Source organism: Mycteria americana, assembly GCF_035582795.1.
Source record: "Mycteria americana isolate JAX WOST 10 ecotype Jacksonville Zoo and Gardens chromosome Z unlocalized genomic scaffold, USCA_MyAme_1.0 Scaffold_18, whole genome shotgun sequence".
Lineage (NCBI taxonomy): Eukaryota > Metazoa > Chordata > Aves > Ciconiiformes > Ciconiidae > Mycteria > Mycteria americana.
The window spans coordinates 4,745,852-4,762,967 of record NW_027445436.1 but is presented as its reverse complement, the minus strand read 5'-3'; the positions used below and the strand labels follow the sequence as shown (position 1 = coordinate 4,762,967).

The window sequence follows — 17,116 nt, the reverse complement described above, 5'->3', positions numbered from 1 at the left end:
GAGTGAGCCGCGATTCGCCCCGTACAGGCAGAAGTCAAGCGGAGCTTCCCCGCCCCAGCCTGCCCCCCTGCCCTGCCTTACCGGGATTCGTCCCCATTCCCTTCTTCCGTCCATCTCTGCTAGCTGCAGGCTACCCAGCTGGCCCGATGTTCACTGCACGGAAAGCCGCTAATCGAGAAGCTAATCGAGCCGCTAATCGCAAATACACAAAGAAAACTAACAAACGCCTCGGAGGCAAACTGCCCTAGCTGCAGCTCACCGAGAGCTTAATTTCTCCCCCTCCTCTTCTTCTTCCTTCTCCCAGGGGAGCAGAGCTCTCCTGCATATGTGACATTTCTTCAGGGCTGTAGGTCCTCCACCCTTCCCGGTCCCTCTCTGCCCTGCAGGAGTTTCCCTGGGAACAGATGCACCTTCCTACGTAGGAGTATCTTTAATCCCCCAAGGCGTGTCCCATCCCATCCCATCCCATCCCATCCCTTTTCCTATTTTCATGCCATTGCTCTTACTTGCAAGCAAACATTAGCTGCCAATTCAAAGCCCGGCAGTCCCCTGGCTCCTTATTATACTGATAATCACTTACTCTTTTCTCGAAGTTGGACTGTGCTCTTTAATCTCTCCTCTTCTCTGTTCATCATGACCTGATGTCTTCTCTCCCATGTACCCGGAGCTGCTACAGAGGCTCATCTTCATAACCTGCTGCTAATGACGGCCCAGTGCAATGAGCAAAGAAATGAAGACACACTCTCTCTCTCTCTGACTGCTGTCTTCTTTAATTATGGGAGCTATATTTCTTTCCTGAGAGTCATTCGTTGGGATTTTTTTAGGTGGAAAGGAGTTTCTGTGGAATTATTTTTGAGCAGGGCCCTATATCCAGAGGCTTTAAGTGAAGTGCAGATTGAGACATATTGAGTCTATAAAAGGATCATTTCTTGTGGGAAGTTGGACAAGAAATTTGGACTCATGACTTGCATGCCTGAGAGGCATGCATATTTTAAAACAACAAAGCAAGCTCGGAAGAAGGCTTAGAGGAGAGGAGAGAGAAGAAAAAAAACTTGGAAAGAAGTTACTAAGTGACAAACATCTGTCAACATGGACCGATTTGTATGACTGTCTGGAAAAATTACCTGACTAGTTTGGTTTATCATTTCAGGGAGCTGCAGCTGTAACCAGATGTAACCAAAATGATTAGTTCGTTCTTTTGTAACTAAGCAACATAGAGATAGGAGCCAGGTTAGACAATGCTTTAATATTGTGTTTGTACACCTATGGCTATGGATATGCTACTATGCCCAAAGACAATTGGACAAGGAGTAGTACGGATGTGCTGCTATGTTCCCAGTACAGCCCCAGCCCATCTTGACAAAGAGTCAAGGGTGGTTAGAATAATTGGTTTGTGTTAAGGGTGCCAAATCATTGTTAGGGACCATGCACCATGAAGAAGGGAAGCAAGTGACATAAGCAAGGTGGGATTGCGCATGTCCAGAAGAAGGGGTCAACTAAAGGACACACCTGTACGACCACCCAGGACCACCAAAGACCCCCACAGAAGCCCCTCGGAGCTCAAGGACGCATGCGCAATGACCACGCAAATATGATAATTAGTTCCAGGAAATAGAATGAATAGGCATGATCATTCTGGGAAATTTGATGCATATGTATGTAACTGGACAATATGAGTTTTGGCTGATGTAACCTGCGGTATGCACGCTAGGTGGAACGATCCCCCGTGCATCCGGCGCCGTAATAAAGAATGCCTGCTTCTTAATACTACATTGGTGTTAAGGAGTTTGATTCCCGATTTCGGTGACACAGCTACTTTGCTGGAAGTTTGTGTGACACTGTAGCCTCAGCAATGCCGTTCAGAAATTTAGTTTGGCTCAAATCTGGAAGTTTAAAGAGCTTTATGGCCCAACTCCTTTACTGGATCTTTATGTAGAACAGGCTCAGTGTTCAAAACATATTTGACCCAAAAAAGTAATCCAGAGGAAAAAGACAAAAGAAGAGCAAACACGGAGAAGTTGCCTTTTTGTCTGATTAATAAAGTCACTGGCATATTTGATCCTGTAGTGAAAACAGTAGCTAAAAATGCAGCAGATGGTTTGGCTCCATGGCCAAAAACAAAATGAAAAAAAGGATAAAAAAAGAGGGGGAGAACTCCAACAGGAAGCAGGTAGATTTTGAACTGGTTGGGGTTGGTTTGCTTGTGTTTTTTAACCGAGCTGCAGAGCAGCAAGTGGAAGTTCATTTTGCAGATCCCACGCCTAAATCTGTTATTCTTAGAGATTTGGAGACAAAAGGAGATGAGGCCTAGTGGTGAGCTGGATCTCTCTGTTAGTTGTCAGTGCAGGTCCATGGGCAGGGAGGGAATGTTTAATCAGCCCTCACCAAGTGAGATACAGGCTTGGGCTGGCTCTCTGACACAAACATACACAAAACCTTGGGATCTGAGCCGCACACACACTCCTCACTTCTTGGCAAGCACAGGGATCGATAGTGACTCACAGTTTAGTCAAGGCTTTATTTGGCCAGGCAATGATATTACCAGCCTTAAACGTTATATACAGCAAATGTCTTCGTAAATCAACACAATCGGGTAGCTTTCAGCTACCAGTCTGCTTGTTCATCAAGGAGCCTGCCTCCCCCCCCTTTCCCATCCTTTGCTTTGTTTTGTCTTTTAACAACTGGGGATATTTTATACCTTATAGTTTTGGATTTGATCCATTGCTTTAAGCTTGATGGAGGGTTCTGCAGACAAGATGTATATACACTATTACACAGCCATTGAGACTACTAACAGCGAGTGTCTTGTCAGCCAGATGATCCTGCTTTGAAACACTACTCATGTTATCTTGATTTTTCAAAATTGGGGGTAAGGGAAGGGAGGGGAGATACAATTTTCCACTTTCCGTTTTGTTAATTGTTTTCTTTCCTCACAATTATATTTATAACCCAATTGGGCCTGTTTCATGTAGTGTCTTTGTATTTCTAGTGGAAACCACCCTCCCCTCTGCCCCACTCCACAAGTGTTTACATCACAGTGACCACCAAAATCAGGCCAGCACCAAGATCACACATTTCCCCCACCAGCAGTGCCAGGCAATGCACTGCCCTTATGAATGATGGGGAAGTGGCAAAGTGGGTGTCAACTCCTCCCCAGAGCAGGTTTATTTTATTTTATTTTCCAGGTGGCCGCACCTTGCACCGGAGCAGCAATGGGAAAATGTGCAGTGGAAAATGCCCTGACTTCAGACACACTTAAAAAAAAAAATCCCAGCCATCACACAGGCCTTGAGAGAGAGGGGGGTGAGAGAGACGGGGGGGGGGGGGGGGGGGGGAGGTAGAGAGACAGAGACAGATGGGGGAGGGAGGGTCAAAAGCTGTAATAAGGGAGTAATCTTGTGATTTTTGCAGTTTCTGCCTTATTCTCCAGTTATTTTGCGCTAAATGTCCTGTGTGATTGGAGGGGAGAAGGGGTAGGTGCTGAAATATTTAAGGGAATATTTAAGCCCAGAGCCTTCAATGAATGAAGAAGGGGGAAAAAAAAAGTTAGAAAATGGATTCACTGACAAGTAAGGATAATAAATGAGAGGCGCTTTCAGATAAATATCTCAGATGTGAAATTGCACCCAGCTGGCTGTGTAAGCAAACAAATAGTTTCATGTTAGGAACTCTTGACTTGTGGCTTGATGAACAGAACATGACAGAGGTAAATGGGTCTTTGACTTATTTAGGAATAAAACTCTTCAGCTTCCTAAGTAAAAGACCTGGTGACGCCATGGATCATGAGCAAGCACTTTAACAGTAGTCTTATTGGTTTCCACTTGTGTTCTCAGATCTTCACCTCACTTTCCTCCTCCCCTTTCTCTCTCTCTCTCTCCTCTCTCTTTCTCTGTTTTCTCTCTCTCATTTTCTCTTCCTCCCTCTCTCTTTTTCCCTCAAACCCTCCTTTTCATAGGAGGAATCCCCCACATCATTGAGGCTGGGAAACCTGGCAGGTTTGCAAGGTAACAGGGCAAGGAGAATGCCTCATAGCAACCATGAGTTGGGGTTTCTGAAATGTATGTATTTATAATTCTTATTGCGCCACGGAATCACTGCACAATACTCATCTTCAGCTGCTTTGACCCACTGGGGATTAAAGGGAGGGGGAAATCTCACGCCGAAGTCAGTGACTGTGAAGCCAATTAGAAAGGGAGCCTTTTAAAACAAATATATAGACATATATGGAGATCATGCCGTTTCTGAAATTAGACTCAAACCAGTGGAAAGAAACTGGAAGAAAAGGGGGTAGGGGAGTTGACCAATTATTATCTCTCCAAATAAAACACAAAGTAGACAAGATTAAGGATCCAATTTGCAAAAATGTTATTTAAAAACATAAAAACTATCTCTTTGAATAGTCAAAATGTTCCATGAATCCAAAGGAAGTGTATCAACAGTATCTGTAATCGCCATGCACATGCATTAGGGGACATTGTTTATGAATGGCTATGCACTTGGTCACTGCTTGTGGAACTACCGAAACAAACCCTAATATCATCTGTTCATCGGTGAGTCCGTCTGTCCCTTCCCTCCAGCAGGGCTGCTCCACGAGGTGGCTGATGGGCAGTCTCACCCTGTGACGGCGTGCTTCCCCCGCCCCCGACCTTTATCTCCTGCAACCCTGCTTAGGTGATAATCACCAGTGGTGATTGTAATGGATGCATCTGGTCACGATGGCTGCATCGGCTCAAAGTGGATTCAGGAGACAGATAACAACACAATAGCCTAGGGCTATTGTGGGCAGCCTAGGGCAGATTTTAGTTTCTTCGGTGGGCGCATTGCACAATAGCCTAGCCTAGGGCTATTGTGCAATGCGCCCACCGAAGAAACTAAAATCTGTGGTCGGCATGCAAATATGACTATGGGTCAATCATCTTATCCCCCATAAATAGTGAGCGGCCCAAGAGCCCTTTGAGCTCTCCTGCACGGCAGCAGGCTGCATGCCAGGATCTCCCCTTGAGCAGGGACGCCTCTCAAGGTTACTCCTCGAGGTTGAGAGATTCCTTGCTGCAACAGATCCTCAGTAAGTGACTAATAGCATGCTAAACTTTGAAATCTTAGCTAAGTGATATAAAGGATTGATTGCGTATATATATATATAATCCTTTAGACATAAACCGTTGACCAAGTCTGGGACTAGGACTGGATCTAGCCGCACCTAGACTCCTCTCTGAGAAGGAGTTTAGAAAGCAAGGGGATCTTTTCCGAACCTCATGACTCAATGGGAGGGTCTCCCTGACAGTTTTGTCTGACCCCGTCCTCTATGCAGTAAATAATCAAGTGTACCTTGCCGTCGAATCTTGTTAAAACACTGTCGCATTGAACTTTGTTAACTCCTTATTCTGTATCAATAAACTATATTTTTACTTCTCTCTAATGAGTGAAGTGCATGCTCACTCCATCCGTGACATACCCGCCTCGCAGTTCCTTGGGGGGACCTTCCCTGAGAGCTCTTTCTGATCTCTAAGCGAAGCTTGTGTCTACATCCACAGCAGTTCAAATCTACTTCAAAGGAGCCAAAGTTCTTAGACGGTCAGTGAGTGTTTTTGTTGAAAAGGGAGTATCTGACTTTCATGTCATAGTTTTTTTTTTTATAGGCAGAGACTTTGTATTAAGCTCTTTCCATCTGCTAAAATATATCTTTATCTTTGTGTTGGAAGCCAAACAGTTTCCTTCTCATGAAACAAAGTAGAATTTACTTTTCTTTTATTAATTTTGCTCTCACTTAAAGTGACCCCAAGTCACAGGCATTTGATAAAACGCTTTCTATTTAAGACCCATTATTTACTTCCAGTAAAAGAGCGTTTTGCATATAGGCAACCCTGTTTCATTATTAAACTTGCCACTTTTAGTAGTGTTAAGTGTGCAATGAAAGAGGTCACTTATGATGGAGATTTTTCCCCTTTGAATTAAACCTAATTTTGAGGGGTTCAGAAGGACTCGAGGTTACCCTTTTCTCTCCTGGAAATGTTGCAAATCGATTTCTTCTCTGCAGGTGAAGGCGATCGAGACTGCCCAAACTCTCCTAGGGAGTGAACTGAACCCACTCCCCAGGGCAGGACGAAATACCCCCAGGAAAGCGGCAGCCACAGCCCCTCGCTGGGAAACAGATCAGCGTGTTTTAAAAGCGAAGGAGATGCAAGAGAGAGGACCTCCCCCCGACACTACCTATGCGAGCTGCCTGGGGAAAGAGTAGTCATCCCTACGCTGGCCTCCCAAGAAACCCCCTGCATCAGCTCTGGTTCAACCTACCATTTAGAAGTATCTCCAAATATTTATTCGATTGAATATATAGAAAAGGCTTAATTGGGCAGTGGGAGGAGGCAAGTTCCACAGCAATGACATAAGTGGGTCTGCTACACAGGGCTGGGGTGAGAAGGTTGGACTTTCTTTTTTTTCTCTCTCCTCCCTTTAAGCGCTGGCGAAGCGGTTAATGAGCATCCCCTGGTAGTGCGGTGGGGCATGCAGAGCCCTGCGTGGAAGGAAGCCTCTGCGGAGTCCCCCTGGAGCAGGCGGCGGAGCGGAGTCCGTGGGCGCCCCCGCGCCGCGGTGCCCTGCCGGTCGGAGGGGCTGAAGGGGGCCGCGGAGAGGTGCTGGGGAAACGCCCACCCCGCCGGTGGCAGTCTATGGGCTAGCAGCGATAACAAGGCAGGAGAAATTTAGCTGGAGTTGGTGTCGTGGTTTAACCCTAGTCGGCAACCAAGCACCACACAGCCGCTCGCTCACCCTCCCCCCTCCCGGGGGATGGGGGAGAGAATCGGAAGGGCAAAAGTAAGAAAACTCGTGGGCTGAGATAAGAACAGTTTAATAATTGAAATAAAATAATAATAATAATAATAATTAAAAAATTGTAATGAAAAGGAAAATAACAAGAGAGGGAGAGAGAGAGGAACAAAACCCAGGGAAAAACAAAAAACAAGTGATGCAACCGCTCACCACCCACCGACCGACACCCAGCCAGTCCCCAAGCAGCAATCGCTACCCCCTGGCCAACTCCCCCCAGCTTATATACTGAGCATGATGTCATATGGTATGGAATAGCCCTTTGGCCAGTTTGGATCAACTATCCTGGCTGTGCCCCCTCCCAGCTTCTTGTGCACCTGGCAGAGCATGGGAAGCTGAAAAAGTCCTTGACTAGTGTTTACACTGCTTAGCAACAGCCAAAACATCAGTGTGTTATCAACATTATTCTCATACTAAATCCAAAACACAGCACTATACCAGCTACTAGGAAGAAAATTAACTCTATCCCAGCTGAAACCAGGACTGAAAACAGCATTATATTGTAGTTAAAAATAAGTCAGCAGAAAGTTATGAAGGGACCCCAACCCCTCTCCACATTCAAATTTTTAGCATATACTGTTTGGTGACAAGATCATACAATATTTTTAGCCTGTATATGAATGCCCAAAAGCTTGGCGTCTGGCAAAGGAAAACATCCACGAGCACAACAAAGACTGGATATTTAACACTTCAGAACACAATACCATCTTAAAAGCAAAGTTTAATAAGGGATTGAAATGCTTCTTTCTAGGCACATACATGGAAATAAGTGCATCTCGTACAACTCCTCTACACCTGCAAGTTTCTTGGTAATCCGTGGGTTATTATTGTTCATAAATATGAACATTAATTGAAAAATACGTTCCTGACCTATAAAAAAGTTTATCTGTTTTCATCAGTGGGATAACACTGTAATGAATATATTCACATCTCAGTGGATGAAATCGAGAGGGGTTTTTTAATTATTATTTTTTCCCTTCCCACAGTCCTTTTTTTACTGCTAGTCCAGCTGGGTCCCCAATCACCCATCCCACCAAAAAGCAATGCTGAAAAGTTACTTCAGCATTTCCAAGGGCTGAGTGTCTGCTCACTCTCTGCTGGCAACATGGAAAGACTGGTGTACCCTCTCCGCTTGGGGAAGTCAACCAGTGCAAGAAACAAAGCTGTCCCCTGTATAGTGCCCATGTAAGTTAAAAAAGGAGGGTATTTGTGTGCCTAATTTCTGTCCTTGTGTGCCCAGGTTTGAAATCATCAGTTCCCCCATACAGCACCTATTAATACAGGCCGGGCTTCCATATTTGTAATGGACTCTACCCCCATAGAGTATCTGTCTGCAATGTTGATTACCCAGCTATAAGTGCCTACTTTATAAAGCTGCTTTTGCCTCGTATCTGCTGCGCCTAGAATTTAAAAAACCCCAAGCGAGTTGAATTAATGCAATAACAACAGCAACAACCACAACAATAAATATGGGGAGTATGGAGGACAGCAAATTAAAAGAAAAACATTGCCAATGACTCCACAAACTGAAAAGCCTGTCTCATTCGGGTTTGTTTGGAGGGCACGGGAGGTGTCTGCATGTGGGGGGAATGTTATTTTTAAAGATCCAGCTTTATCAATATGTTAAGAAAGAGCTCCCTTGGTAGTATGTTTTCTTACAGCTCCATCTCAGATCCTATAAAACATTAATGCACTGAAAGCTGTTAAAGAGATCTGCACAACCAACCAGAAGTATTGCAAAGCCTTTACCTTCAAAGGAGCTCCATTACACAAACGATTTTTAATTTCTTTACGAAGAAAAACCCCACAAACCAAAACGAAACAGGGCTTTTTGCACACATCTCAAAATCCTGTGCACATATAGCCATTATCCATGTTTTGTGTATAACCATAATGCACACGACACATGTACACACATAAACACAGAAAACGCTCACTCACCACCCAATGAGGAAATCTCCAGTTAGACTTCTATATTAATGGGCTGGGAATACTCTTCACACATAGTGACTGGAGTAAAGAAAAACAGTAAGAGCAATGTTTCAGCTGATAGCAAATGCAACGCACACACACGCAAATCAGGACACATTCTTGTGTCTTTGAATCTTTGGGAGTGGGGAAAAAAAAAACCAAACAAAAAAACCCACCAAGTCTGTAACAAACAAATAACAGAAATCATGGCTACAGTATGCCTTATATTGTACACCTCCACAGAGTGATGGTAGAATACAGTGACTTCAATCCATGTCCATAATTTCTACAAGGAAACAGCAAGGTGTGAACTCAGCAGACAGTCCAACTGACAGGAAAAGGTGTTTCAAAATGGGTAGGCCAGTGTAATATGCACATCAACATTGGTGAAAAGTTTACTATACAATCTCAGCAAAATGAGTTCACCTATGGCATTACACTACCTGTGTTTCCAACTGTCTCTTCCTAAACCATGACAACTCAGCCCTAAACTTGCACAGTCAAGTCAGTTTTGTAACATGACGTGGTTTATACAACTTTGTTACCCCTTACAAGTATTTTTATATTTCGGTGAACTGTTGGCATGTTTCAAGCAATAAGATACATGAGTTGTGGGGTGATAAGTTGATTTTTTTTGCTAAATTATTTTATTTTTATTTAAATTCTCAGTTCAATTTTAATTCCTGAAGAACAGCTTTAACAAAATATATTGCAGTCATTATAAAAAGCAAAGGGTTATATCAGAAATTATTAGTGTAGAATCACAGGGAACCTGGTTTGGAACCAGAAAAAATACAAAACAGATATAGATACATAGACACAGACCTTTTTTTTTATCAATAATTATTTAGAAAATGTTATTTTCCCCTAATTCTTCTTTTTTTCCTTTATGTGCATATGATGGTTTAAGTTTTACCCCAAAAATGAAAATAAAGACTAATATTTTACAAAATTATTAACAATGTTCGTGGTAAGTTTCTGTACAGCATGTATCCACATCAGTCCACAATAAATCCTGGAAGATTCATTATCGTCCTTTTGATTTTATTAAAATACCCTCGGTTCTCTTTTTTTTACTTTTGGTCTCTTTTATTATTATTTTTTCCTCTCCAAAAGTCTCCACAGACACAAGGTCCTTTCTTTTCCTCCCAAACACGGCAATATATCCTATCCTACTCGGGCCTTTCTTTTGTTTACTGTCCGTGTCCCGTACCCCGACTTCCCCTTGGTGCGTGCGCTCCCTCCTGTGCCGCTCCGCAGCGTCTCTACAGGGGGTGCGGGCCGGGCTTTAGGAACACTGGATGGACATGTATGGCCAATTGAAGCTGCTCCCAGACAGTAACATATCTCTGATGAGAGTTTCAATGGGGGTTTTACCTACCAAGCGGACAAAGAAGAGCTGCTCGATGACGGAGGAGGAGACTGTGCGCAGCGAGGGCAGCCGCAGCAGCAAATTCCCGAAGCGGCTGGGCTGGTTGGGGTACTGGCTTCGCACGTACTCCTCCAGCGTGCACTGCGACTTCTCCTGCAGGCTCTCGATGTACGCAGCATCCGACAGACCGCAGCCATCTGCCCGGGCCACCGCACAGGCGGAGACAGGTGAGGGGTAGCCGCGGAGGCAGGCAGACGGGGAAAGGAGGGGAGCAGTTACTGGTGGGGAAGCGGGCAGCACCACCGCATCCCGTCGGGGAGGCACCCCCGGCTCGCCGCGCCCACCCAGGAGGGGGAACACCTGACGCCCACGCTCTTTGTGTTTCCTGTACCGCGCAAATAAATAATGCGGCCCGGGCGGGTGGGGGGGAGGGGAGGGAGCAGCGCGACCTGTCCGTGCAGGGAGGCTGTCCGGGCCGCACCCCCCGTGTGTATTTCCAGGGGGCTACTGTGTGGTGTCTGCCCCACCCCCGCCACTCCGACCCGGTGAGTGTAGTCCCAACTCCAGGGAGCACTTCATTGGACTTCTGAAAACGAGGAACAGCCTCCGTTAAATAAAACGGGACACACACACACACAAATTACATACACACAATGGAAACTTGTTGGCATGGCTGCAAATTAGATCAAGGCAAATGCTTGGGTCCGCAGGATTTGGAGTGGCTTGCATGGAATCTGCAGAACAATTCTGAAGAGAAAGGGGGTTCTTGTATCTGTACAAGTAATTGAAATTGATTTGATGAAATTGAAAATGACAAGTAATTGATCAAGTAATTGAAAATTGTTCACATCTTTGTAAACTGTATAATAATCTAGCAGAATATGGCTCAGTTACTGCAGGGCTGTTCTAAGCAGACATCTGCAGCTATCAGATAAAAAGCTAGAAATGGCAGTAGTGGGAGAATGTTGCCTAAATATAGCCAGAAATATATCCTTCATATATATGTATATTTCATGTGTATAGCTAGAAATATATCCCTCACACTTTGCAGAATGATACGATCTAGGCAAATGCATACTAATCTGAGAGCATAAACTGGAACCCTTCAAATCTATACATTTATACATATACACGTTTGTGTGTGTGCATGTACACACACATACTCACACCCCCCCCATCTCTGTGCATGCATAACCCAAAGCAGTGGATAATTGTGCATCAACTGCTTATTGAGAGACTTGCACAGAAAACTACAGTCATAAGAAACGTGGTGGGTTTGCCTCCATAGTTCGATTATCTACATTGTTTCACAGATTAATAATAAATATTTTTAAAAATGTAAGGATCACGGAGGAGCAGTCAGCTGGCAGTGTAGTTTAACACAGATCAAAGCCAGACTTTGCTAATACATAGATCTGTGTATAAATTAATGCATGTTAATGGCCACAAAAGGACATTACAAAATTGTGAATGTAGAATTATGACCCTGGAAAGACACAACAAATGATTCAAAGAAAAAGTCTGTAACAACTGCATTTTTTTAGCTTATGTCTTTCTATATCAAGAACTGGCTTTACAAAGATTTCTGAACACCTTCATCTACAATAATATGGTCTCGAGCAAAAATACAATGAAAACAAGCCATAATTCAAGAACTGGAGAACCTTTGACCTGAACTGCAGACTTGGCATCCCTCAGATATAGAGTTATCTGAGCCAGACTGTTCCACTAATCCATATTGTACCTTTAATGCAATGATATTTTGCAACATCTAAAGCACTAGGTTGCAACATATATATATATATAAAATATATAGATATAGATATATACATGAAAGCATTGGGCTGTTCTTGTTTGCAATATATATCAAAAACCCAGGCCTGTTCATATGTTGATTGCCAAAAATCACACTCTGTACTTACATATATCTTACTATTTTACATGTATTATCTGCCCATTATGCATTATGATCCTATTCAACTTCTAAACAATGTAATATGAAAGGGTCTTATTGACACCCTAGCAGAACTTTTTTTTTTAATGCCCCATATGTCATACCCTTAAGGTTAGTAAAATATTTATCAGATATTTACGATAAGTGCACCTATACTGAAGGTCACTGGGCAATGTAGATGGGGAAGTTACTTGCTAGAAAGGTGACAGACAGGGGGAGAAAAGTATATATTGGGATTTGCTTTAGACCTCCAAACACTTAGGATTTTCTCATGCCGATAATATCTATTGAGCTTTAATTATTTTAAATAGTCAGGCATATGTGGTTATTTGGATTTTATTTCGCATCCTTAAAGGTTGCAGTGGGAAGGCTTAATTCTACCTTTAGAATGAGATTAAAAAATAATAATTAAAGGATGCAAAGCTCAATTAGATCATTGAGTTCAGAGAAGTGAAATCCATGGAAGAAATAATGCAATACATGTTTACCAAAAGTGAATTATTATCCCATCTAAGAAAGTAGCTTAATGTGAAAACTCTGTGTGCCTCACTTTTTTATATGGCAGTGTGTAAATAAGGAAAAGCTCTATATTTCTTCCTGCAGTCTATAGAAAAGAAATTATGTAAATAAATAACCATTACTGTTCAGCACACTCCAGCCTTCTCTTTTGTAGTAGTGGGAATGTATTTCATGTTATGTGTTCAGAAGACTTTAGTGTTCAGAAAATATAGATGTAATCATCTGGCATCTAAATACAAATCTAAGTTCTTATTGAGCTGCAAATAGATTTATTGGATTTATGCTATCTAGCTTGGTCCCTCCCTGGAAACTTTTATTTATTACAAGGAAAAGGTAGGTGCATTAATTAACAATTTTTTAAAAAAAAGGAGCAAGAAAGAAGCAGGTTTTGGGTTATGACCCAGTCGTTGGATGGTGTACAGAATTTTACGGATTAAATATATAATCTGGACCCCAAAAATAAAAACCACAACGGGAGAAATCCATGCCAGTTTTAAATACTTAGTCCTTAGCAAAGGACTTAGAGCAATATGCCTAAAAATGTCTTTTCCATCAGTCAAAGTTTGTTTAAAAGTTGGATGACCGAGAAAGGCTTCCCATGAATTCCCCTCTGGCTAAGCAATGAAAACAAGTTTAGTCAAAAGGGGAAATGTGTGGATGGGGCTTATTTCTACACACGCACACTCTCGCACACAAATAATTAATCTTTCTGGCGTGCCATATTTTCTCAACTTTCTCTTTTATTCGAATTTAGCAGAGCACGTCTGTTTCCCACCGAGCCCTCCAAGTGTCCCAGGTTGGACGTTTCTCCTGCCCTCCAGCCCACCTCTCCCTCTTTAATCTGTTTTTAAACTTGGCAGTTATTTAGTTATTTTTCAATTAACTGCAAGCATAATTCTAAGTTTGTTTGCTTATTTTCCCAGACATCTACCGACAGTCCCTGAAGCTACCAATTAAGTCGTCATATTTTCAAGGTCTTTCCGATCTGGAGCAGCTCCATTCCTTGTGTGTGTGTGTCATATAAAATATAATTTTAAAACCAATTAAGGCACTAGTAATCCCCATTCCACAAAATTGCCTGTTTCGCTGATGTGACTCTAAGACACCTTTAACAACAGTCCCTGGATAAACTTTAACTGTAAGCCGAGAAATATATTTCAAGGAGAAAAGAGGGCAGGAAATCTTCCTACGCAAAAATGAGCCTTAATGCATAGAAAACCACAGCAACTCTTGGAAAGGAGAAGAAAAACAAATAAATAAAGAAGCACTTGGAAATGTTCAGGAGCCCGCTGCCAGATGCAGACTACGAATTCTGCTAAAATGAGAAGGATTGGTAAACAGGTTATAAATCACAATTTTTATGTAGGCTTTAAGGAGAGGGTGGAGTTTGATGAATAAATAAAATGAGAAGCGTGCTAAAAATGGCTCACTCACAAACTTTCCTTTGAACGCATGGAGTGAAAACAAGGCCAAATTTCGTACAGAAGTACACCCCAGGGCACTGGGAAGCACAGGGAAGCAGAGATGCATTAGAACATTTCCCCCTCTCTTTTTTTTTTTTTTTTCCTTTCCTACTTACACGTCTTTCATCTTTCTTTCAGGCTGGGAATAGATCTACCGAGAAGTGTTGTGGGTTTAAAAATAAATGATAGGGCGGGAGTGGGGGGAGGAAGCTGAATGGAAGCACATCTCGTACAGAGAGATGTATCTCTCCCCACCCACCCGGTCTCATGCCAACAATAGACAAAACCACATCCACACACAGAAGCGTGCGCACACACACACACGCACAGATAGCAGCTAAATGATAAATATTTAGTGAGCAATCATAATAATAAACTCTCAGCACAATGAGCAGGGAAGGGAAGAGTGTGGCGGTGCTGGGGAAAGGAGTGGGGAGGAGCAGGAGGAGGGCAGTGGGCACAAACCCAAAAGCAAAAGAAAACACCGACCACCATCAACAATAACAACAAAACCTGGTGCAAAGCTGCCAGATGGAGTGCAGGCACAGGGAGAGATTGACATGTACAATGTAAATATAGAGACCTAGATCGCCACGGAGAGCTGTAAATATATATATATATATATATATGCACGCGTCTCGCACACACACGTATATATCGCCATAGGGAGAGAGAGCGATAGTACAGAAGAAATATTCACCTTCTCGCCTCATGCCCACTTTGAGGCACTTCTTGAGGCAGCAGTACTGGCACTGGTTGCGGTGGTGCTGATCGATGGGACAGTTCCTGTTGGCACGGCACGTGTAAGTTAAGTTCCTACGGACGCTCCTCTTGAAGAAACTTTTGCAGCCCTCGCAGGTGAACTGGCCGTAGTGCTTGCCGCTGGATTTATCACCGCACACTACACACTCGATGTGGTGCTGGATCTGCCCCGAGCCCTGCTGGCCCGGACCCTTGTCTCCGGTCGAGCCCGGCGTGGAGGGGGGTCCCGGCTGGCTGGGAGTGGGTGGGGCGGCCGAGCCCCCTTGCTGCTGGGGCGGCTGCTCTCGGGCCGGCTGCGCTGCGGCGTTGGGGCCTTTTGAGATGTCCCCGGCCACGTCTTCCTGCGGATCTCGCCAGCTGCTAACTACCATTGCCATATCTCGGGCTCAAAGACGTGCTGGGGAGCGGTGCGTCTCACTGTGGGCTGCCAGAGAGAGAGGCGGGGGGCCGGGGGAAGGCGGGCGTCCGGGCACCGGAGGCGAGCGGGGAGTGAGGGGACAGTGCCTGCCTCCTGCCTCCGCCTCGGCTGCCGTCGCCGCCGCTGCTGGCTGGAGCCTCTCCTTCCCTTTTCTTTATTTTCTTTAATTTTTTTTCCTCTCCCTATTTTTCTTTTTTTATGGAGGGGGAAGGGGCGACGAAAGATTTTTTTTTTGCGCCTCCCCAATATCCACGCCTCTCTATTTCTCCCCCTCTCTCCTCTCTCTCGCCTCTTCTTCCCCCCCGCCCCCTTCCTTCCCCTCCTCTCTACCGCTTCAAATTGCAAGATCAGAAACGGCAAATAAGGCTTTCGGGAGAGGCATTCAGGAGAATAACATACCGGACACACACACACCCGCATGCTCAGCACACTGCACCCCACTCACGCATGCACGCACACACACACACGCGGTCCGAGACCTAGGAGTGTAAAAGATGTATAGACATACAGGAAGTCGGAGCGCGGAGGAGAAGAAAGAGGAGGAGGTCGGAGCCGCTGCTCGCAGCCGGGGACCGATCGGCGCTCGTGCCGCCGCCGCTGCTCCCGCGGAGGCTGCTTCCGACGCCGACGGTGCGGACTCTTGGAGGGCAGGGATCGGGAGGCGACAGGTGGAGGAAGATAGAGGAGCCAGCTGCCGGAGATCAGAGCATGGAGGTGTCCGGGGACCAGATCCAGGGCAGATCTCAGTCAGCCATTTAGGGAGGCAGTATCTAGGAGCGCGGTCGAGAAGGGAGGGAGCTGAGACAGTTTGATTTCGTGTCGGGGTCGGATGTTGCTAGTCGCTTCTCTTTCTTTTGTACTCGCTCGCTCTCGTTCTCTGTCTTTTGTTTTTTAAGAAAAAAAAGAAAAAGAAATAATGTGTCTAAATTCTCAGAGGAGAAGAATTCACGGCGAAGTGTAAAAATAGAGAATGAGAATAATAATGACACACGCAGGAAAAAGACAAATCTAAAGTAGGTTGAATAAATAAATCCTCTTCCCCTTTCTTGCCCCTTCCTTCTTCTTTTGTGATAATGCACGATGCTGTTTGCAAAAATCAGTGGCAATCGCCCCCCAAAAGGTTATTGCTTGTTTGTTTGTCTAAAAAAAAGTATTTCGGGTAAAAACTCATCAGCCAGAAGCAAAACCCTCCCCCAAAATAAAATAAATACACAAGAGCGGTCAAAGTAATAATGGTATTAAGATGTGAATGCGTTCTTTTTCTCTCTCCCCCTCTGTCCGTTCTTTCTTTCTTTCTTTCTTTCTTTCTTTCTTTCTCTCTCACTTCTCTCCTCTTCTGCAGGAATGAAGTGAAAGAGACAAGGAGGAAGGGTGGAAAAAGAAGAAAAGGAAAGAGAAGAGGGAGATGAAGAAAAAACCCCACAACTAATAGAATATGCAAAAAAAAGGGGGGGGACACACCCAAAACATGAATGCTCGTAAACGGGAAACCTAGCAGAGCAATGTTTCTGAAAGGGGGAATCTGAGCGAATATCTGTTTATAGTGAACTTTGACACTACTATTGAGACTGACACGTTTCTATGGAGATCGCTGCCTTATATGGAGCGCATGTCAAGGACCCAAGAGAAGGGCTGCTGGCAACTGATAATCAAAAGCGACTGACTGGTCAGAGCCCTGAATTGGGGGGAGAGAAAATGGGAGGCTAAGCCCCCTTCACTCCATTGGCTAATTCCCCGCCAGGTCTTGTTTTGTTTTGTTTTGTTTTTTTCTCTGCTACTTATTGACCGGGATGGGGAAGGGAGGGAAGGAGCGGGGAGAGTGAGGGGGGAGA

General features: G+C 44.3%; 1 protein-coding gene across 1 annotated transcript; it reads right to left on the bottom strand.

Annotated features, from left to right (window-relative positions):
- Positions 1 to 10,084: 10,084 nt before the first annotated feature.
- Positions 10,085 to 15,243, bottom strand: LOC142402883 (nuclear receptor subfamily 2 group F member 1-A-like). The gene is made up of 4 exons (XM_075488773.1): positions 14,805 to 15,243; positions 11,211 to 11,230; positions 10,696 to 10,754; positions 10,085 to 10,553 (listed from the first exon to the last, which is right to left on the bottom strand). Exons 1-4 carry the CDS (start codon positions 15,241 to 15,243, stop codon positions 10,085 to 10,087), a joined length of 987 nt encoding a protein of 328 aa, XP_075344888.1.
- Positions 15,244 to 17,116: the final 1,873 nt, after the last annotated feature.